At 38.7% G+C, this 23103-nt stretch overlaps 1 protein-coding gene across 2 annotated transcripts; it reads right to left on the reverse strand.

Moving 5' to 3' along the window:
* Positions 1–812: 812 nt before the first annotated feature.
* Positions 813–20731, reverse strand: LOC104586172 (phosphoglucan phosphatase DSP4, amyloplastic-like). 2 transcript variants are annotated; one of them, XM_010243327.3, is made up of 14 exons: positions 20581–20730; positions 20421–20490; positions 20292–20336; positions 19353–19455; positions 18951–19027; positions 18791–18867; positions 18565–18645; positions 18200–18332; positions 16799–16858; positions 14788–14844; positions 14617–14712; positions 2130–2189; positions 1278–1385; positions 813–1074 (listed from the first exon to the last, which is right to left on the reverse strand). In XM_010243327.3, the coding sequence occupies exons 1-14, from the start codon at positions 20604–20606 to the stop codon at positions 943–945; spliced, it is 1125 nt and encodes a 374-aa protein (XP_010241629.1). In that variant the 5' UTR covers positions 20607–20730; the 3' UTR covers positions 813–942. The 2 variants fall into 2 exon arrangements, with proteins under 2 accessions (XP_010241629.1, XP_088754588.1); XM_088898462.1 differs by lacking the exons at positions 813–1074; positions 1278–1385; positions 2130–2189 and adding an exon at positions 3112–6442 and having other exon boundaries at positions 20581–20731.
* Positions 20732–23103: the final 2372 nt, after the last annotated feature.

Genomic DNA, 23103 nt, shown 5'->3' on the forward strand with positions numbered 1-23103 from the left:
AAAGTAAAATAACTAACTGTTTATATGTTGATAAAACAAGTGTTTTTAACCAAAGTTATCTTATATACTATATACTAATGAAATTTACCCTTTTGGAGAGATTGACCTTGGCCTACAAAATTAAACAGCTCACCGAATAGGTTCCACAGCATATAATGATTTTTTAACAACTAAAGCTTCAAAATGATGAATGAGACCTTTAATGCCTATAAAATTTAAAAAGATAATAAAAAATATAACATATCAACCATATAGATACACACCAATACCCACTTGAAGCTATCAGGCATATCAATATTTTAATCCTTGGTTGTAATCAATAATTTTCCTCTTTTTTATTGGTATTTCAAATTTGGAAAAATCTATAATACCAGAAAAACATGATACTGGAAAAGCTTAACCACAACCCTTTGAATTTTGATGACAACCCAACTGATTGGTAACGATGTCAATTGATTGGTTGTAGGTTTTTCCGGTATCGATCTTCCCAGTATCATAGTTGAACCCTTCAAATTTTATTTCGTTTTTCGCTTTTCAGGGTGGCTTCCTCTTCCGTGTGATAAGCTGCTTAGATCCCTGGTGTATATTATTTCAGAATGCTTCTTCAAGTATATGGGGAATGCTAAATTGCTAATAAAACTCAATTGGCTTTGCCCAACTGAATAACTGAGAGAAAAGGGCAATAGCAGGAACTTTAATTGGCCAAAGTGGGTTTATTACATTGTCCTTTTCCCAGAAGTAGCCACTTTGAGTTTCCTTAGCATTCCTCTATTCTTAAAGAATCTGCTCGAGGCAACAAGAAACAAGTGTCATACCCAAACACTATGATGCTTAAGTAGTCAACGTCTAAACATTCATATGGTGGAATGGTAAATACAAATACTCTTATTATGATCCTTGATTTACAATTTTACATGCCATAATTTTATTTACCTTTGCCAATTACTCATCATCGTCCTCGTAAGCTTCTAGAAACCGCCTGATTGTAAGACGCTCCTTTGTTGTAAGATTAGCATCATCACTGGCCAATAGCTTCCTCAGTTCTGAACTATAACTGTTTGGATCACTGCTAACCTGTGGGAACGAAAGATAACATATGATAAACCTTGTATGGAACAGACAGTTAATTGGACTTAAGATTAAAAAGTCAGTTGGGGGCGGGAGGTGGTATTAAAAACCAAAGCGTGGAACAGACGCCATCTCTCAATGACTATTTGAAGAGAGAAAACTTAGACTGGTATTGATTGAACTAAAGACTGTAGAGAGATGAATCTTACTTCGATATAATTGTTGACATGGCCATCCTTGTTGGGGAGTGTTACAATCTCATACTCGTTGCATGCCCATTCGCCATCTACAATGTATTTGTACTCGTAGTATCCTTCCTGTGAGAGAGGAATCTTAGTAACGATTCTTTTTTTTCTCCAGTTTTGAAATATTAGCATGGGCTTACCCTCTTGAAGAACCAATCTCAACCACTACATCCTATGGCTTAAGTACCCCAATGTTATGAAGGCCAGATCGAGTTTTGAGTTTTGACTTGTGAGTAATAAAATTAAACCTTATACCCACTTCTGAAGTTTGTTTGACATTGCTTGCTTCACTTCAATAAAAGAAAATTACCTTGAAGTGTCCACCCAAGGCTGAGTACCATATTAGTTACTAAAACAACAATATGGGCTAGGAGTCACCATAAGCACATGGAGTACCATATTAGTTACTAAAACAACAATATGGACTAGGAGTCACCATAAGCACATGGGGATGTCCATATCTGATGCTGAGGGAATTGGCTTTACAAGTGTAGCTTATTAGCTCTAGATGCTTCATGTTTCCAAAACTTTCAGTTACCTCTAGTTAGATCATTTATCACTCTAGCTAGATCATTTATCTTCATATTAAAATAACAGAACTGGAAAAAAATTGAAGTTAAACTCTGAGAAAAGGATCTTCCAATAACCAAAAAAAAGGTTAAAAAAAAAGATAAGATTCAAAAATTAAGACGAGGAACACTTTCATAATGATAAAGAAGTATGAAATGTCTGGAGCTGAAACTATGTGGTTAGATCAATAAAACAAAACATAAATGAAGATTCAAATATTTTAAACAACATTAAATTTATACTTACTGGCAATTCCCGCTCAAGAATCCACAATCCTTTTTCCTCGTCATGTTTCAGAGGTATTCTCTACAAATATTTCAAAACATGGAAGTGACCAAATCAATCAAGAAGGAATCATGGGATAAAATGTATAGAGATGCAAAATGGAAGTTATAAATCAAACTAATGTCACCTAAATCCATCACTGACATTGCTTTGGACAGAAGGAAACTCAAGTTCCAAAACCGAATGATATAGAAACTCTAGAAAGGCCAAGAAGTGACATTTATCATGTTAAACATTTAAGAAAGCTAGACAGTCTCATATATTGTTACATTGTATGCAACTCACGTTGTAATAGCACAATGGGCTCAAGTAGTAGTTAATGTTTCTATTTCTGTTCAATTAGGTAATGTTTCAGATATAACAGCAGAACTCCATTCTTTAGCAAGAAAGAGAATGGATTAAACCCCTCATTCTCAGTCATTAAATTAAACCTTTCTTATTTATTTGTGTTCTTTAATTACCATTATGCATCAGAGCATTCATTGTTGTGAAAGATCATTACCACCAAGCTTTGATTTCATTCAGGCTGATTCCAACTGTATATGGTACAGAAGAAGGCATTCAGTTGCCATATTACCATGTTCTCAGTTCAAAATTTCCAAAATTCCCAAAACAAGGAAGTCTGGTCTTTTTTTTTTTGATCAATAACAACATTTCACAACTTAATCACAAAAGTAATTACAGAGAGGAAGACAAACTTTCTTATCTTCCAAAAGGAGCTTAACACTCTCAAGAAGTCTGGTCTCATCATTGAAATAGCCCAAGGGCAGAGATAATTAGGATTTTTTCTGCATATTTATGATTCAATGCAATGCTAGAGTTCTCAACCACATCAAATTTTTTCAGGCCTATGCACAATTTCACTGGTCCACTCTTGCTACTCTGCTTAAAGATGTAAGGTTTACCACATAGTTTTTCCTTAATGGGATAATTAATTGTAATGTGTAATCCTTCTCTCTCTCTCTCTCTCTCTATATATATATATATATATATATCTATCTTCTTCTTCTATCTATATGTATGTATGTATGTATGTAGTTGATCAAGACTACCATCAGTCTTGAATTCAAAAGAAAAAGAATGAAGAAATTTCAGAAGAGAAGAAGGAAAGAAGAAGAGAAGAGAAGAAGCACACAAAGAGATTTTTGAAAGGAGAGAGGGTTGGTCTTGACATCAGCCAACCCACTCTTAATATTTATATATGTTGACTAATTGTAAAAGGGCTAAATTGCCCTTATTGTTTACATGGCAAATAAACTAATAATAAAGCTGAAATAACAAACTGAAATAACTACCAACTAACACTGACATAACTAACAGAAATATGCTGCCATACGAACACAGTGGGGACCACATCAGTGGGGTCTACATCAGTGTTCTCTACACTCCCCCTCAAGTTGGGAATAGATATTTGTCATTCCCAACTTGCATAGGTCTGCCTCTAACTTCTTCCTTGGAACAACCTTGGTGAGAAGATCTGCGAGTTGCATGCTGGAGGTGATATACGGGAGACACATTTCTTGAGATGAAACCCTTTCTCTGACAAAATGTCGGTCTACTTCAATATGCTTAGTTCTGTCATGCTATACCAGATTATGATCTATATTAATAGCAGCCTAATTATCACAATACAACATTAAGGGCTTCTCATAAGCAATACCCAACTCCTCAAATAATGACTTCAGCCATAGGATTTCAGCCACACCATTAGCCATAGATCTATATTCAGCTTCAGCACTAGAACAAGAAACAACACTTTGTTTCTTACTCCTCCAGGAGATAAGGTTACCTCCTACAAAAGCACAATATCTAGAGGTAGACCTTCTATCATCAACACTCCCAGCCCAATCAGCATCTGTATAAACCTCTATCTTCATGTGATCATTATTCTTGAATAATATACCTCTACCTGGACACCTCTTCAAGTATGCTAATATCCTCTCAACTACAAGGAGGTGAGTAGTTCTAGGAGAGTGCATATATTGATTGACAACGCTGACTGCATAATTGATGTCCGGTCATGTGAGACAAAGATAGAGGAGTTTTCCAACTAACCGTTGGAACATAGCTCTATCTTCAAGAGGCTCTCCACCTTCTACACTGATCTTGTGGTTCTGTTCAATAGGTGTGTCAGCAGGCTTAACACCCAATTTTCCAGTTTCTTCCAACAAGTCAAGAACATACTTTCTTTGAGAAACAAAAATCCCATGTTTAGATCTAGCTACCTCAATACCCAAGAAGAGTCCACATATATAGCAAGCAAACCAAGCTATCAAACCAAGGAAGTAAAGTCAAGGAAGAGTCCACTCTCTTAATGAACAATGTATGGTCTGACTGGGCCTGTACATAGCCAAATTTTTCAAGGGCTTGTCTGAATCTATCAAACCAAGCTTTGGGGGACTGCTTTAGTCCATACAAGGCTTTAATCAACCGACAAACCTTCTTTCTTGTCGTTGCATCATAAAATCCAATAGGTAATTGCATGTAGACTTCTTCCTATAAGTCTTCATTGAGGAAGGCATTTTTAACATCCATCTAGAACAAGGGCCAAGAGTAACTAGCTGCAAGGGATAACAAAACTCTAATAGTGGTCATCTTTGCTACTGAAGCAAAAGTCTCCAAGTAGCCTATACCATAAGTCTGAGTAAATCCCTTTGCAACTAACCGGGCCTTATACCTTTCAATGGAACCATCAACATTATGTTTCACAGTAAATACCCATCTACATCCAACCGGTTTCTTCCATTTAGGCTGGTCAACTAGCTCCCAAGTATTATTACTCAGAAGAGCATCCATTTCAACCTTCATTGCATCTTTCCACTCAGGAACTGACAAGGCTTCTTGCATTGTTCTAGGGATAGGAATATCAACAATGGATGTGAGAAATGACACGTAAGAGGGGGACAGGCGATCATAGGACATGAACTGGGAAATGCAGTGAGTTGTGGATGTGGTGCAATGCCGTTTGCCTTTATGGACTGCAATGGGGAGGTCAAGGTCATCCAAAGGTGGTAAGGGTGCAATAGTGGAAGGTATCTCAGTGGGACCTAGATCTGATAAAGGAACTGTGGTACCTGAATTTGGATCCGCAAAAGGAACTGGGGCTGGCTTGGACTGCTGATGACCGAAATCAACCTGCCTCCACCGCTTGTGATAGACTCTCAAATCCTGACACCTCTGACAACCCTCCCCATCACATCCCTCATCACTCAATGGAACAGGTAAAGGAACTTCTGATGAGTTAACCCCACTCTCACTACTCTCCCCTTGAGGAGAAACCCTAAGATAATAGGGTACCTCCTCAAAGAAAGTAACATCCATCGAGACAAATCTCCTCCCAGAAGTAGGTTCATAGCAGCAATAACCCTTTTGAGTTTATGCATAACTGAGAAAAATACATTTGGAGGCCTTAGGATCAAATTTGGAACGATGAGGTCCAAGAATTTGAACAAAGCAAGTGCAACCAAAGGTTTTAAGGGGAACAATAAACAATTCTTTATCAGGGTATAGAAGGAAAAATGAAGGCTTCATGTCAAGAACCCGTGAAGGAACCTGATTAATGAGATACACCGCTGTAAGAATAGCATCTCCCCAGAAATGAATAGGCACATTGGAGTTAAACATAATGCTTCTAGCCACCTCCAATATGTGCCTATTCTTCCTCTTAGCAACCCCATTTTGTTGTGGTGTATAAGGACAAGTAATCTGGTGAATAATCCCATGATTAAGCAAATAAGAGGCTAATGAGTTGGTAAAGTATTATTTCGCATTATCAGATCTGAAGATTTTGATTTTGACCCCAAACTGGGTTAAAATCATCTGATGAAAGATCTAAGTCAAAGCAGGAACCTCATCTCGAGAACGCATAAGGTAAACCCAAGAAAAACGGGTATAGTCATCAACAAACAACAAAAAATATCTACATCCCCCCATAGTAGTGATGTGATATGGGCCCCAAACATTGGTATGCACAATATCAAAAGAATTACTACTTTTATTACTCAATGAATAAGATGTTCTACAATGCTTTGCAAGCTCACAACTCTCACATCTCAAATTGGACATCTGAACAGATCAAACAAATTTGGAAACAAACTCTTCAAAGACTGAAAGGACAAATGACCCAATTGATCATGCCAAAGCAAAACCTGACTAACAAACTGATAAACAAAAGACTTCCTATCTTCACTATCTTCCCATTGAGAACTCTCTCCAAGCAGATAGATCCCATTCGTCTCACGGCCAGTCCCAATCACCTTCCTTGTCTCCAAGTCCTAAAAAACACATCGGTCAGGGAAAAAAGTTACTGAACAATTCTGATGTTTTGTAATGCTACTGACTGAAAGCAAGTTAGTATTAAGCTTAGGAACATGCAGAACTGAAAATAAGGAAATGGTATTAGACAATTTGATGTCTCCCTTACCAGAAATGGGAACAAGGGAATCATCAACAATGGACACTTTATCTTTGCCAGAAGATAAGTGATAGGTAGTGAACAGTGATGGAAAGCCAGTCATATAGTCAGATGCACCTGAGTCTATTACCCAACAATGTTCAGTGTTACCTAGATCTTGAAAGCTGAACCACTGTAGTTGAAGTAGCAGAGAAGAGGAGAAGAAGAAGAGATGCTGAAAAATGTCGAACTATCCTAGCCCGACCAGTTCTTTATTTATAGATGAATATAGTACAAGGTACAAGAAATTACTGGGATGCCCCTGATTAGTGATGGGACACCCAGATGACTTAAATCATTAAACAGGATTAGGCCCATTAACATAAGCCCAGTTACAAGATAAGTTAAACATAAGAATGGGCTAATAAGAACTCTTATCAGCCGAACATCACTCTAACATTCTAACACTCCCCCTCAAGCTAAGCATAGATATCAATCATGTTTAGCTTGCCAAGTATGTCCCTGAACTTCGTTGATGCCAGCCCTTTAGTTAATACATCTGCAATCTGCATCTCTGATGGAGTATAAGGCACACAGAGTTCTCCTGAAATAATTCTCTCTCTGACAAAGTGTCGATCAATTTCAATATGTTTTGTCCTGTCATGCTGCATAGGATTGTTGGCAATGTTGATAGCAGCTTTATTATCACAATACAGCTTGAGAGGACCCTCTGTCTTGATACCAAGCTCATTAAGGAGAGTCCTGAGCCATAAGAGTTCAGCAACCCCGTGTGCCATAGCCCGGTATTCTGCTTCTGCACTTGATCTAGCCACAACATTCTGCTTCTTACTACGCCATGTGACTAGGTTTCCTCCCAAGAATGTACAGTAACCTGAGGTTGATTTTCTGTCTCCAACAGACCCAGCCCAATCAGCATCAGTGTAGGCTTCAATTTCAAGTCTGCTGTTTTTTCTGAATAAAATTCCTTTCTCTGGGCAAGTCTTCAAGTATCTGAGGATTCTTTCCACTGCTCTCATATGAGGGGTCTTTGGTGAGTGCATGAATTGACTGACAACATGCACTGCATAGGCAATGTCTGGCCGAGTAAGGGATAAGTATATCAGTTTTCCTACCAACTTTTGGTACCTTTCCTTATCACAGAATTCTTCACCCATTGATTCTTGTAATCCATGGCTTGGTTCTATTGGAGTGTCTGCTGGCCTACACCCCATCATGCCTGTTTCCTCTAGGAGATCTAGCACATACTTTCTTTGACATATGTAGATTCCTTCTCTTGATCTAGCAACTTCAATTCCAAGAAAGTATCTCAGATTTCCCAGGTCTTTGATCTCAAACTCTGAAGCTAAGAACTCCTTCAGCCTCTTCATCTCTCTCACATCATTTCCAGTAATCACCATATCATCCACATACACAATGAGTGCTGTAAGTTTGTCATCCTGTCTCCTTGTAAACAATGTATGATCTGCACTGCTCTGAGTGTACCCTACTTTCTTCATGGCCAAACAAAGTCTCTCAAACCATGCCCGGGGAGATTGCTTCAAACCATATAATGCTTTCCTTAGTTTACATACCTTCTTTCCAACATCATATCCAGGTGGGGGTTCCATGAATACCTCTTCATGAAGATCACCATTTAGGAAGGCATTCTTCACATCCAGCTGATGAAGTTCCCAAGAGAATTTTGCTGCTAGTGACAGTAGAACCCTGATTGTGTTGAGCTTTGCTACTGGGGCAAAGGTTTCCTTGTAGTCAATTCCTTCCTTTTGTGTAAACCCCTTTGCCACGAGTCTGGCCTTGTACCTCTCAACTGACCCATCTTCCCTGTGCTTTACTGTGAATACCCACTTGCACCCAACAGTGCCTTTCCCTTCTGGTAGGTCCACCAATTCCCATGTCCTTGCTTTCATTAGGGCTTTCATCTCCTCATTCATGGCTTCTTTCCACCTTGGATCAGATGCCGCCTCTGAATACCTGGAAGGGACACATACAGAGGAAAGAGCAGACACAAAGGAATGATAGGCAGGGGATAAGTGTGAGTAAAAAACATAATCGGCTATGGGATGCCGAGTGGTACAAGAACGAACAGGTTTACGGAGAGCAATAGGAAGATCCAAATCTGAATTGAGTGAATCAGAATTACCTTGGATTGCAGAGACAGATTGATCTGAGTTCAACTGGTTACAATCATGAGGTTGAGGGGCCTTCTTCCTTCTACTGTATGTAAGTATCTCTTTCTCTTGTTTACTGGAACCTTCAGAAGTATCAGCCAAATCTGGAGAAGCAACTGGCACAGTGGAAGTTTCACTAGGTTGACCCGGAATGTTATAGCTAGTAGTAGTGGAAGGTGCTGAAATGGGAACAAAAAGGAAGGGAGAATGAGAATCCTCTTCCAACCCACTACTCTCCCCCTGAAGAGGATTCTGAGAAGACTCGAAATAGGGTTGAAACTCAAAAAAGACTACATCCCTGGTGACATATTTTTTCTTGGAGACAGGATCATAACACTTATACCCCTTCTGCGTAGGAGAGTACCCCAAAAATATTCCCTTTGTAGCCTTAGGATCCAGCTTGGTCTTCTTTGGATCTTTCACATGTATGAAGCATGTACAACCAAAAACCCGCGGGGGAAGAGGAAATTCTGGAAGAGTGGGACACAAAACAGAGAAAGGGGTCTTCATACCCAGTACCTTAGATGGCATCCGATTTATCAGGTATGATGTAGTGAGAATAGCTTGAGACCAATATTGCTTGGGCACATTGTGCTGGAAAAGAAGGGCTCGAGCTGTCTCCAATAGATGTCTGTTCTTGCGCTCAGCGACCCCATTTTGCTGAGGGGTGTAAGCACACGATGATTGATGTAACATGCCTGCATCTTCCATGAATGAGTTCAGGGATCTTTCAAAGTATTCAGCTGCATTGTCTGAACGGAATTGCTTGATCTTTTTAACAAATTGTGTTTCAACCATCTTGCAAAACATCATAGTTATCCGGGGAACTTCTTCACGTCCTTTCAATAGATAAATCCAAGTGCACCGAGAATAATGGTCAATAAAACTGATGAAGTAACGGAAGCCATCAATGGAAACAATGGGTGAAGGACCCCAAACATCAGAATGAACCAAGTCAAAAGGGGCTTGAATTTCATTACTAGAAATTGGATACATTGATCTACATTGTTTTGACATTTGACACACATCACAAATTAAACTTTGACTCGAAATGCCCTTACATAATTCGGGAAACAACATTGCTAAGGAAGAAAAGGACAAATGACCTAGCCTAGCATGCCACAAGTGCAGCCTAGCTATTGACTCCACACTCTCCGGACTAGTAGTAGAAGCTTGCATGGCTGAGCTGACATCTTCATCAAAGTAGTAGAGGCCCCCATACTCATGACCACTCCCAATCGTTCTCCTCGTCAATCTGTCCTGGAAGACACAATGAGAAGGAAAGAAAGTTATACTGCAGTTCAAGTTTTTTGTAAGCTTTGAAACAGACAACGGATTTGAGGTAAGACTAGGAACATGTAGGACTGATTTAAGAGAGAGATCCTTGCTTAGGTCAACCACCCCCTTTCTAGAGATGGTGGAGAGGGACCCATCAGCTACTCTCATCTTATCCTGGCCAGACAACAAATGATATGTGGAGAATAAGGAGGACATATGTGTCATATGGTCAGTGGCTCCGGAATCAATCACCCAAGAGGTAGAATTAATGGAACTAGATGCACTAAATGCAGAGGCTGTACCTGATTTGGCAAGAGAGGTGGAAGCTAAAGAATTGTTCTTCAGACGGGCTAATGCCCGACTGAGAATCTCTACCTCACTAGCTGTGAAGCCCAAAGTACTTGGTCCAGAGGAGTCGGCAGCCTGCCTTGCGGTGGAAGATGACACTGTCTGAATACTCTGTGAGTTGTCACTACTGTTGTTGGTGGCAAGATTCCCACTTGCTGTGTGGCCCTTCTGTTGCCTTTTGTCCTTTCTCAGAGCAGCTGGCTTCAGATGAGGGTACAGGACCCAACATTTCTCCTTTGTGTGTTTCTCACCACCACAATGTGTACACTTGAGGGACTTCTTGTCTGAAAATCTATTCCCCTTAGTGGAGACTAAGGCTGAATGCTCTCTAGGTTGTTCTGTTGACTGTGTCTGGGAGTCAACTTGCATCTCCTTTCTCCTTACTTCTTCATTCCTCACCAGGTAGTAGACATGGTGAAGCTCAGGTAATTCATCTCTCCCTAGAATCTGTGACCTTATACCTTCATATACAGGGTCAAGACCCGCTAGAAACTTGAAGGCTCTGCCCTCCTCAATCTGCTTATCATGCCTCCCCTTATCATTAGCATTTTTCCAATCCAAAATCAAATGGTGGTCAAGCTCTTCCCAGAGGCCTTCCAGTGTTGCAAGGTAGGTTGCCACGGACATGTCTCCTTGCCTTAGGGCTGCAATGTCTTGGTTCAGCCTGTAGATTCTAGCATTGTTCTTTTTCTGGCCATATGTCTTAGATACTTTCTCCCAAATTTTAGCAGCTGTGGGGAAGTGATGAACAGTTCTGGCCACCCTAGGAGTCATAGAGGCCAGCAACCAAGACATGACTGTGGCATTTTCCTTACGCCACACGGTGTATTCAGGACTGCCAATTTCTGGTTGTTTCTTGTCTCCATCCAAATAGCCAGTGAGGTCACGAGAGGTAATAAACAGTCTTGCTGAGACAGACCACTCTCTAAAGTTATATTCATCCAATAGCACACTTGTAATCTGCAAGCTATGCAGATTAGGGTTCTCCAGGTTTGAAGACCTTATAAGAGGTCTGTTATCTTTAGAAGAAACTTCACTGGATAGTGATGACATCCTGACTTCGGTCAAGGAGTTGTTTACAGTACTGTTGGTGGTTCTGGTTAGGGCTGGCCGAAGTAGTCACAGAGTTCACAGTGCTGATAGCACACAGGATAGGCTTCACTTGGACTAAACCAGTTCGGGTACAGCAGCAAGAAAAAAATTCTGTAACTGAACCAGTTCACAGAGCTGGAGTAGGGCTGGTAACCGACCTGGAAATGATCAGTAACTGAAGTCGCCACAGTCTTGTAAAGGTTTTTTCTGAACCAGTTCTGATGCAGGTTCTGTTACAGCAGCTAAAAGTGTTCTGGGCTAGTAACCGACCTGTGCTATGTAGACTCCACTTTGCACTTCGAGTACTGCTACTGTAAAGGGAGTTTCCCTCCTTACAGACAACACTAGGACTGCTGAAATCAGTCCTCAACTAGGTCTGTCCTATACAGACCTCTTCTTAGCAGCCGAATAGCTGCTAACTACTAGAAACTAGTAGGACTCCAGCTTCAGGGTCTTACCTCCCTTGCGCCCTACAACCAAGGGAAACCCTAGGTCGAACCTTGTGTTGTTCTCCTGCAACCCTAGGGTTTCACAGCAGCAACCCAGATAAAAAAAAAGGTGAACTACAGCAAGAAAGATGAGATGGCGTCAGCAGTAACCAGGAAAGTGCTCAATGCTCTGATACCATGAAAGCTGAACCACTGTAGTTGAAGTAGCAGAGAAGAGGAGAAGAAGAAGAGATGCTGAAAAATGTCGAACTATCCTAGCCAGTCGACCAGTTCTTTATTTATAGATGAATATAGTATAAGGTACAAGAAATTACTGGGATGCCCCTGATTAGTGATGGGACACCCAGATGACTTAAATCATTAAATAGGATTAGGCCCATTAACATAAGCCCAGTTACAAGATAAGTTAAACATAAGAATGGGCTAATAAGAACTCTTATCAGCCGAACATCACTCTAACATTCTAACAGATCTGAAGCATGATAAGTTGAGGCCCATGTACCTGAATGAGCAAAGGCTAATGTGGGAGGAGCTGATAGGGGTTGAGATGATTGAGCTGAATTCCTAACTTCCTTTTCCAACTGAGTCAGGGCAGCCCGAACAGCAGCTAGGGTGTCTAGAGGCATGCCTTTTGTGCCCGATGAGGATGCACCATCAGTATTAACAGCCGTATTAGCATTACCCCTTTTGTTCCTGAGTTTTGCTGGAACTAGATGAGGGTGCAGCTTCCAACATGTGTCTTTAGTATGCTTAGGTTTCTTGCAATGTTCACACACTAGATCCTACTTATCTTCCTTCTTTATATCCCTCTCAGTATCACCCCCAAACTTAGGTTTAATTGCTGCCAAGGCTGGTGGGAAGGGCTGATGCTGCATAACCTTTCTCCTAGTCTCTTCACTATGCACTAAGGAGTAGGCTTGAGGTAAGGTCACACTGTCCCTTGTTAGTAGTTGTTGTCTCACAATATCATAGTCAGGATTCAGACCAGCTAGGAATTCAAAAACCCTATTAGTTCCAACTTGCTTTCTATAAGCCTGTGCATCATTCTGAATTTCCCACTCAAGTGTTTCTAGGTGGTCGATTTCATGCCACAGAGATTACAAGGTAGAGAAGTAAACCGAGACTGGTTTCTCTCCTTGCTTAAGGTTGTTAACCTCACACTTCAATTCATAAGCCCTAGCAACATTAAGGGATTGGGAGTAAGTTTCTTTCATGACATCCTAGATTTCCTTGGCTGTTTTTTCCCACAAATAATTTCGACTGATATGTGGCTGCATAGAGTTGCACAGCCATGTCATAACCAAATAGTTCTCCTGAACCCATTTGGTATAAGTTTGGTCCTCCTTAGTTGGTTCTTTCACATCTCCCAACAAGTAGCTGAGCTTTCCTCTACCCCCAATGGCCATCATGGCCGATTGAGCCCATTCTAAGTAGTTTGATCCATCAAACTTCACAGTTGTAATCTGAAAGGCATTCTCAGACATGTTACCAAAATTGCTAGTCCCAAAAACACCTTTCCCCTGATTCTTGAACTCCATTCTTGGTCAAGAATTAATAAAAAAGACTTTTTAAATATCTGCAATAGAAAAACAACACCCAAACAACTGATAACAGCCAGCCTAGGTCTTCCAAAGAACAAAGAAAACAGAATTTTGTATGAAACCAGTTCAAAATCTGATCTGAAACCAACAATAGTTCTGAATTTTAGGGTTTTCTCTCAAAACCCTAAAGGAAAAGCACAGATTTTCCAGCCGCACCTCTCATAATAGATCAAGATGATTTTTTTCAAAGTTATTCTCAAGGAAAAAACTTACTTTATGAAAGAAAATCTTTGGCCACCACCTTCTGTTTGATGCAAAACCCTAATCTTGAGGATCCGAAGCCTTTTCTGATTCTTCCTAACTACTGGAACTCTCCCAGCCTTCTACAATCTTCTTAGTAGCAGCCGCACACTACTAGTAACCTCCAAGAATCAGCCGATCCTCCTTTGTTGAAAAACTTCTAAACCTAGGAGATTCTCATGTAGTCAATCTAATTAGACTAACACAAGAGCTCCTAGGTTGGCTCTGATACCAAGTAGTCGATCAAGACTACGATCAGTCTTGAATTCAAAAGAAAAAGAATGAAGAAATTTCAGAAGAGAAGAAGAGAAGGAGAGAAGAGAAGAAGCACACGAAGAGATTTTTGAAAGGAAAGAGGGTTGGTCTTGATATCAGCCGACCCACTCTTAATATTTATATATGTTGACTAATTGTAAAAGGGCTGAATTGCCCTAATTGCTTACATGGCAAATAAACTAATAATGAAGCTGAAATAACAAGCTGAAATAACTACCAACTAACACTGACAAAACTAACAGAAATATGCTGCCATACGAACACAGTGGGGTCCACATCAGTGTTCTCTACAGTAACGTGTAATCTCTCTCTCTCTATACATACATATGTATGTAAATAGGAATTAACATCTCAACATCTTAAAATAGGAATGGCTCTTTTGAGGGAGAGGAAACGACATATTACTCAAGTATGAGATGTTTCAATAAATTGGATTGTAAACTTGTGCTTACATATTAGTTGCAGGAAGCTTATCCATAGCTGGGGTTTTGAATTTTGAGAAAAACAAATACAAGAGTTAAATACCATTCACAATACAAACAAGTACAGAACATAATTTTTGGTGTAATTTCAAAATGTTACCTGCCCCCATCCAATATCAAGTCCTGATATTTCCACCAAGGAGCAGTCATTATCTTCCCATGTCAAAGTGACAAGATGCTTGGAAAAGCCTGTGAGCTAAAAATAACAACATAGCTAAGTCTAAATATCCTAGAAAAAATATTTTTTCACACAAGTGGGGTGAGAGCTCACAATGTCAGCCGTTGAACTCCTAATGGCATCCAATTTTGGGCAGCATGAACGTTTACTCTGCAAGAAAAGAAATGCTGAACAAATTCAGGGACATGAAGATCAAAGATTTATTAAGAAAATAAATCCCCTTACCAACATGGTTCCTCCAACAGCCAATAACCAATATTTTGGGTTGAGAAAATTTATAGTTTATACAATCTTATAAGGAAAAGGTAATTTCAAAAGCTATATTTATTTGTAGCATTACAAGGCCTGTTCCTGACGGGATTATGTGAGTTAAACTTTGCTATGAGTAAATAAATATGTTATCTTCCATATATGTAATTATGCAAGTGACAATCAATTTGAAGAGATAGGTAAGTTTTCTGTCAAATCCCTTTATGTGAACACAGAAACCTCTTTCCCCTGGGATAGGTAAGTTTTCTGTCAAATCCCTTTATCTGGCATATCCCATCCAAGATCAACTTCTTTATGTGGTCTGATGTGAAGAGGAAATGCCTTTTGGAGGTTAAATTAGAGAGGAGGGGGATGTTGCTGGATTCTATGGACTGTGTTATGTGTGATCAGGAGGCAGAGTCAATTGATCATCTTCTTGTGAATTGCAAAGTAGTTAGTCTCTTATATAACCATTTCTGTGGGCTGCTGAATGTTACCTGGTGTCAGCCAAGGAGTTTGTTTGAGCTCATGCAGTCCTGGAAGTTGCCAGGTTTAAATCAGAAGGGAAAACTACTGTGGAGCACAGTACCCCATGCAGTATGTTGGGTGCTATGGAAAGAGAGGAAATAGAAGGATTTTTTGAGGGGAAGAGTAGGAATAGATAAGGTGGTCTGGCAGGCAATGGCATCTCTTCATTCCTGGTTATCAGCCAATGATCTCTTCGCAGAATTCCACACAATCAGTTTTTTTATCACAATAATCTATTTGGATAGTCAAATAAGTTCACAGAAGGACCTGGCTTTTCTAGCAATTTTTTTATGGTTTTGGAAAGCTCATTTTTTGAGGACTTCACTGAGATCTGATGTATAGTTTCTGGCTGTACATGTTGCATATATGACACACTGTAATCTGAGCTTTACAGTATACTGATAATACAAATATTACCTTATCATTTCTCAAAAAATCTTTTAGAATCAATAAGCTCTTTTCTAAAACCATGCTCTCACTTATGATGCAAGCAAGGTTCTAAATATCAATGCAGGCTGATACGCCAGTTGGGGTGTATTGGCCTGTATTGTGCTGCACTTTATTTTTTTTAGTTTTTTTTTTTTTTTCAAATTGGTTCAGGGGGGTCAGTTTAAGGCCTGTCTACTCCCTGAACCAGGCCAGGTCCTGAAACACCTGTAATAGGGGCGTATTGGGGGATTGCTGATACAATACATATTGGCCAATACGACCTGATATGTTGCAATTTTTTGATCCTTGGATGCAAGCACCGTAAAAGGTACATTTAGTAACTTGGGTGGTCTATATAACAGACTGAGCTCAGTTTACTTTCTTCCCACTCAATGCAGGATACTAGGACTATCAGCCTCCCCCAAGTTAACTACTGCAACTTCTAAATTAAAAACTGAAATAGTTCTAAACAGAAAAACTATTTAATTAACATATGAGTAATACCATTGCAATGCATGCATACAGAAATTACAGATATTTACTTTGTAGTGTGTCATTTATACATGTCTGTATTGTGACTTTTTAATGTTATTTCAGGGATATTAGCAGGTGATCCACAAAATACAGTGCACCTCTGTGACAAGCTGACACAGTTTTGAGGGGCCATTGGCAAATTGCTTGGCAATATGCCAAATTTGAGTTCATGCTTTTTGGCAATATGAGGGGCCATTGCTTGGTGGAATGGTAGAATTGGGGTTTGAGTCTGCGAGCAGACACTTTATGTATTACCCACCCCTCCCAAGACCACAATATGCACTCAACAAAATTTTCAACAAGAACAAGAAACACATTAAGTTCGTAGTATATCACCATAACTGCGGGAGGAATTGAGAGTTACCAGTAGAAAACTGTGAGCTTCACTCAGCTTGTAACCTTGAACCCAATACATGTATGCCAACTGCATTTTATAAAACCTTTCAATATATTACTGTTAAGAATTCCAATTGTTATCGTATAAAACAAAAATAAATTGATGAAAGACCACAGAAAACAAAGAAAGAGAATCACAAAAGGGGCCAATGAGAAATTAAATCTGTAATTTAAAAGATCAGATAACCAAGATGTTTCTCATTCTTGCAAAGAAGAAACTGTGAAAGAGAGCCACAAGGTATACCTTCTATGACTTTTGCCAGATGTTCAAGTTTTCAAATAGTTTGATGATTGGATCATAAAATCTAACACCACAGATAAGCTTTGTTTTCCCCTCGTGACCACAAAGGGTTTAACAATTTTAGGTGAGTTTCCCAAAAGTTTTTTTTTGGGTTTAAGATCAATAGAGTCTCAATCCTAAGATCTGGAGTTTGGGTCTTAGGCCCGGGTCCATCACAACCAAAAGTCAAAGCTTGAATTGGCTAGCCCAAGCTCAATCTTAAATCTAGAACAACTTGGAATGCAAAAAGGAGCCATTTCTTGGCATGCAATGGTAAAATCCAAGGCACTTTGTGCAAATATACCAAAGGTTAGGTCTGTGTCCAGTCCACACCTCCCAAAACCCAAGATAGTTAGGACCTTAATTTCATAAAAAGATCCATCTCTATGCATGGTAGGGGTGATAATTTCCAGCCCAGGCCCACATTAGGACCAAAACTTTTAGAGACTGGTTGAAACTAAAGTACTGGAAATGGCACTGAACAGAACAGAATGGCAAAACATGATTCATGTATCCAACCCCATATGGTTCGAACAAGGCTTACATGATGATGTTAATGGTTAACATGATTGAAAAAATATGATAAAAAAGAAGAGACCCAAGAAGTCCAAAAGATAGGACTGGAGGGGACGATACAAATATACAATAGTAACGGACAGGCTTACTCTTAAAACAAGTTTTAGGAATAACTCTTTAAAATATGTTAGAGTCGGCAGCCATAAGGATAGTTTGGTCTTTTGACATGTAATTAGAGTTGAGTTGTATATTTTGTCTTTGTTTTAAGTTGTGTCCCATACTTAAGAGGGACATAATTGTCTTTTTACATCAAGATACATAACCTATAAATAAGAGGGGAGTCGGCTGAGAGAGTGTGTTCTTTTTCTCTGGTCAAAGTCTCTATTTTTCTTCTCTCTTCTTTTTCTTCTTCTCCTTCTCTCTTTATTTCTTATTTCAGACCTAGAACTGAACCAGTGCTAACCGAACCATTAACAAAATAAAAGTTTATCTTATGACTTAAAAAAAGTTTTAGGAATAAAATGCATCACATTTCCTTCAGAAAAGAGCTTACATACTCATTGTAACTCTTACCGCAACAGCAGGAGCCCTTCCCATCCCAGCAGTACAATGTATGTAAGTCACACCACCATTGCGATTTATGGCCTTGTATAATTTGCTTACCACAGCTGGAAGCCTCATCCGCAAATCAAAGGCATCAAAATCCCTGTTTCATTTCAAATGATATTGGTTTATTGAATGAAGCATAGAAAGCAAACAAACTGTAAGGAATGAATCGGAGATTAATGCAAATGCAAATGTAAAGAAGATTAACGTAAATAAATTGAAGATAAATCAGTATTAATAAAGATATATATCTTTTAGAAATACAAAAAAAAAAAAAACTGAGATCTATTGATGGGAGTTATCAAAACGGTTACCATGTCAGCAAAACTTACCGTATTCGAGCACGCAAGTGCTCAATATCACCACACTTTTTTGCATATTCTTGGATGGCACCAATATCAACCCCAAAATATCTAATAATACTGGTAAAGGAAACAATCAAATGTATGGCCTTCAAAAGACAAACATGTTATAGCTGCCTTGTCTGAAATAGTATTCCAGGTAATTTGAGAGCAAAAGAGGCAATAATTTCTTCTTTCCAAAACAATTTTGGGATACTCAAGGTCTGGATCTTGTTGTAAGCAAAATATAGTTTTAACTCCAATGTTGCGAAGCTTGTCAACATCTTCAGGAGTCTGCGTATGAGAGAACTTGAAGTTAGATGATAAATATAGAATGGATAAACATTATTAAATTTAAAAGCAGATACATGGATTACCTGTAGACATGACCCTACAATCAAGTCTGGATGGATAAAGTCGTAGTTCATTCCCAGTTCATGTCTATAGGTTAACACTGTATTTAAAACATTTAGAAACAAATAGTCAGTGGGGCCTCAGAACAATATAGAAGAAAAACCAAGAAAATATGATTTTGGGCATTGTTCATAGTTCGGTTGTAATGGACATGAAGCAGGTGACAAATGAATTAGCACTGATTGAATGAGGACAATCTGGGACATTGTTGGGAGGCATTTAGCCGTGATTGTTAGTGTTGTATTCTATACATGCCATCAATATAGACTCCTGAAGATGAACGCACAAACATCACATATAAGGAAAATTTCCTGTAGGTTATCTCCCACCTACAAACCAATCCATAGGATGGTTATTGAACTTACCGGCACCCATAGCTTGGGTCATGTTATTACTATATATATCAGATTTCTCTTCTTGTTCTTCAGCTCCACTCATCTCAGTACTGGACATTGGACCAGCAAATGCCTGAAGAGAACAATGTTAATCATCTTTTCACATATACATGTTCAAAATAGTCTCATTTAGTATCAATGGCATCGCAACTGACATATTGGAATTAAAGGTTCATTTAGATTGGATTGTTGATCTGCTTACCTGATGACCCTGTTAAAACCATTTATAGGCATATTCAAGGACAATATGGTTTAGTTGAGACTTGAGAAAACTCAAATTATATTCTCTATTGGATGCTGACCTTTTAATTTTCCCACCATAGAACCGGTTATTTATCATTTGGAAGTAACAAATCTGAAATAAGCAATTATTATGGTCTTGCTATGCATGTAAAATTAAGGATCTCTCATTTCTTCCAGTTTCATTACAGTAGGTTGTTCAAAGGACTTGATTTGTATGTACAATTTACTGTCTTCCGTTTTGTCTTGGATTGAACAACAGCAACAATGACGATAAAGGGAAGAGTAATTAGCCATTTCCCTTCAACTTCTATGTTTTAACAGTGCAAAACTCGACTCAAATTAGAAAGCATATTGGGTTGAGTCTTAAATGAATATAGAGACTCGATCAGTCTTATACTTTTTTCGGTAGGACAAGGAAAAAAGCCAAATAATTGAATATGACTAGAACATGTATTAATAAGAAAAGACATAAAATCTTGAAAATTAATATAAATCATGACAAAGTGAGGAATTAGGAAAAAAAATACAAGATATACATTCAGAATATATCTATGCACCATGATAAAAAAACAGAACATAAAGTAAAACAGAGTTTCTAGGCATTTAAAAACAATTAAACTAGTTACATAGGCTTGATAATTGAACCTTCAAATAACATACAAGTACCTTCAGAGTGTTAATTTGGGGAGGATTAGTTTTATTCACCAGGTTCTGCATTCAGTGAAGAAAGCTAATAACCATCAAGCCACAATTAAGAATTTAACATTCGTAGACAGTCATGTACAATGAGTATACCAGTAGATTAACCAAGCTTATATGCTTTCTTTCATGGCTTCTAAAACCATTTAAAGGCATAGAAGAGGATCTGAAATCAAAGAAAGATTCCCATTTAAAAGGAAACTCAATCCAACGAAGAGATAAAATCGAGAACATATGAAAAAAATTATCAATTAACCTCGGAAGATTCTGAAGGCAATTCATTTCAATCGAATGCAAAAAAAAAAATTGGAAAATAGAATAGAAAAGAAAAAAGAATGAAAATCTCAGGCTGATGCTGCAGATGAGATATAAGCAGAGTATACCAGCAGAGTCCTGATATTTCTCTCCCTTTTATATCTACGAGGTTAAAAAAGGCATTCGTCTTTCGCAAGAATCTCGAAAATGCCACCCGCTTTTCAGAAGAAAATCGGTTTTTTGTGCCATTCTCTTCACCCAACCGAACTCCTCGTGTCCTTCCTTTGGGGGCCCGGCTAGTTAATAAAAATTAGGGTAAATGACAAGGACCCCCTGTATTATGGGGTCAGTGATAAAGACTCTCCTGAACTTTAGCCGTTAAATAAAAACCTCCTTCTTCTATTAACATTCCGTCAATTAACTTTAAAAAATTTTTGTCTGACTGTTTTAAAATTTTTAAATACCCAAATTACCCTTTTCTTTAATTTATGAAATCATTTAACTTTTTATATACTTTGAACCATTCATCTTTCCTCCCTTTCCTCACAGACTTCTCCATTTGATAGTAAGACTAATTTCTAGGTAAGCTAGACCACAAGATATTCATCAAAAGAAGCATCGCCCCAGAGACCCTGAGAGCCCAAAATGACTACTCGAAAGCCAAAAACATGGTTTTTCGTTGAAGCAGATGACCCATAGACAGTCAAGAAAATGGGCTGACCCTCCCAAACTCCAGATGAAGATGCTCACCTAATAACCAATTCTGGTGATCAAACGTGTGTTTTTGCGGGATGTTACCACAGCCCAGAGGCTTTTTGTGTTTGGAGGTGAATTTCCATCAAGGCACACAGCTGATGTACTAATAACGTGTGTATAAAGATCATGTCGATGAATTCTGATTTGAAGATTTGTGAATGACATCAAAACAAAAAATGCAAATGTACAAATAACAAAGCTTATAACAAGTAGCAAATCTCCAACATTAAGCATTCCAGATTGTCTAGGCCCATTATTCGGTACAAACTACAAAGTTAATGAAAACTCATAAACTTTTCTCTGCTAGCTTATCTATTCTAGACTCTCAAAACCAACAAATCCATTAATATATTTGAATAAATTCCTTTGGACCAACCCAATTCACTAAAAATAACAAGTTAATTTTGGAATCTGTCCAAATTTTATAAAGAATAAAAAAAGGAAAATCATGACGATTTTGATCAGAAATGCAATTCACAAGCAAATAAAACCTGGTAGCAAGTATTTTGTCCCCAACAGTGGAACATCCCAGTTCCACCGTCCCAACCTTTTGCAAACTTCAACCCATATGGCTGCTAAAGTTCTACCTCATACTCCGTGTACTGTTCTTCTGCTTCTCCAACTTCACCTCCGTCATCTGCTTTCGATGGTTCAGATTTAGCAACGAAAATTGATGGTTTTCTCAACTGGGTATTGTAAATACAGACTAGAGAGTCCAAGAATGAGTAGTTCAAAAAAATAATAACTGCAAGGAAAGGTGAGGCAAGGATTTTGCTTGGAGGGAGTTGTTCTTGGCAGTGGTGGAAAGGAACAGAGAGATGGATAGTTTCTTGGAGCTATAGACATGATCAACGCACTGTAGGTGGAATTCAAGGTTGGAGAGTTTTAAGAGAAAATGGCCAAAAAAAAGAAAATAGAGAAAATTTAATGAAGTAATTTGGTAATTTAATGTTTTCCATTATCTGACTTAACAGTCGAGAGGAGTATTTGTCCCAATATAAAAAGTTTAGTGGGTCTTTGTGGCAAAAAAAAAAAATACAGGGGTTTTTGTCACTGACCCCATAATATAAAGGGTTCTTTGTAATTTACCCTAAATTTACTCTCCCCTAGGTTGCCTAGCTTATTTATTAGTGAATGGTATTTATCAAATTTATAGGCAAAGAATATGCTCTCTAATGAGGATTTAGACTTGGAGAAAGCACATAATGGGAGGTGACAGCTGACAGACCAGCCAAAACATTGCCAAGTGTCTTCATCTCAAGGAATCTGGACCCACCATTAGTGTTTTATATCAGCTATATCAGAAAAAAGATCAGCATGATCCAGATCCGCCACTGTGGGTTTTGTCACTTTGTGTGAGGCTGAAACTGGACTGGTTCTGTGCTAGGCCTGGATAAGGTTAGCCCAAGCTCGGGATGGTCTGGATGTTCCTGAACTGAAACGCAGTCTTTATCTAACCCAAGTTCAACGGTTGAGTATGGATTTATGTGTTTATGAATCCTAAGTTCAGGCTAGGTCAAGCAAGTACCTGATCCTGAGCCATTTTTATCCAAACCTTGGACCTTAAATTTGGGCTGGGGCCGTTGGGCCAAATCTTAGGCCCTATTTGATTCATGGGAATAGGGGTTTTGAATTGGAATTGAAATTGAAATGGGCTATTCCGATTCTAACTATTTGGTTGGGTAGAGTGAAATTTTTTTTTCTATTCCTGATGGAATGGCATTTCCCCATTTGAGGGAATGGTTATTCCCTATCCCTCCCTCCCTTA

Source organism: Nelumbo nucifera, chromosome 2, assembly GCF_055504915.1.
Source record: "Nelumbo nucifera cultivar China Antique chromosome 2, China Antique-T2T, whole genome shotgun sequence".
NCBI lineage: Eukaryota > Viridiplantae > Streptophyta > Magnoliopsida > Proteales > Nelumbonaceae > Nelumbo > Nelumbo nucifera.

Bases quoted from the DNA above. Each gene is read 5' to 3' on its own strand.
- LOC104586172 (XM_010243327.3), bottom strand. From the start codon at position 20,606: ATGAATTGCCTTCAGAATCTTCCGAG. The intron at 18,868-18,950 runs GTAATCCATGTA...TCTCATACGCAG, and splicing joins TTGTAGGGTCATGTCTACAG to ACTCCTGAAGATGTTGACAA. The intron at 18,333-18,564 runs GTAAGTTTTGCT...GAAATGAAACAG, and splicing joins CACTTGCGTGCTCGAATACG to GGATTTTGATGCCTTTGATT.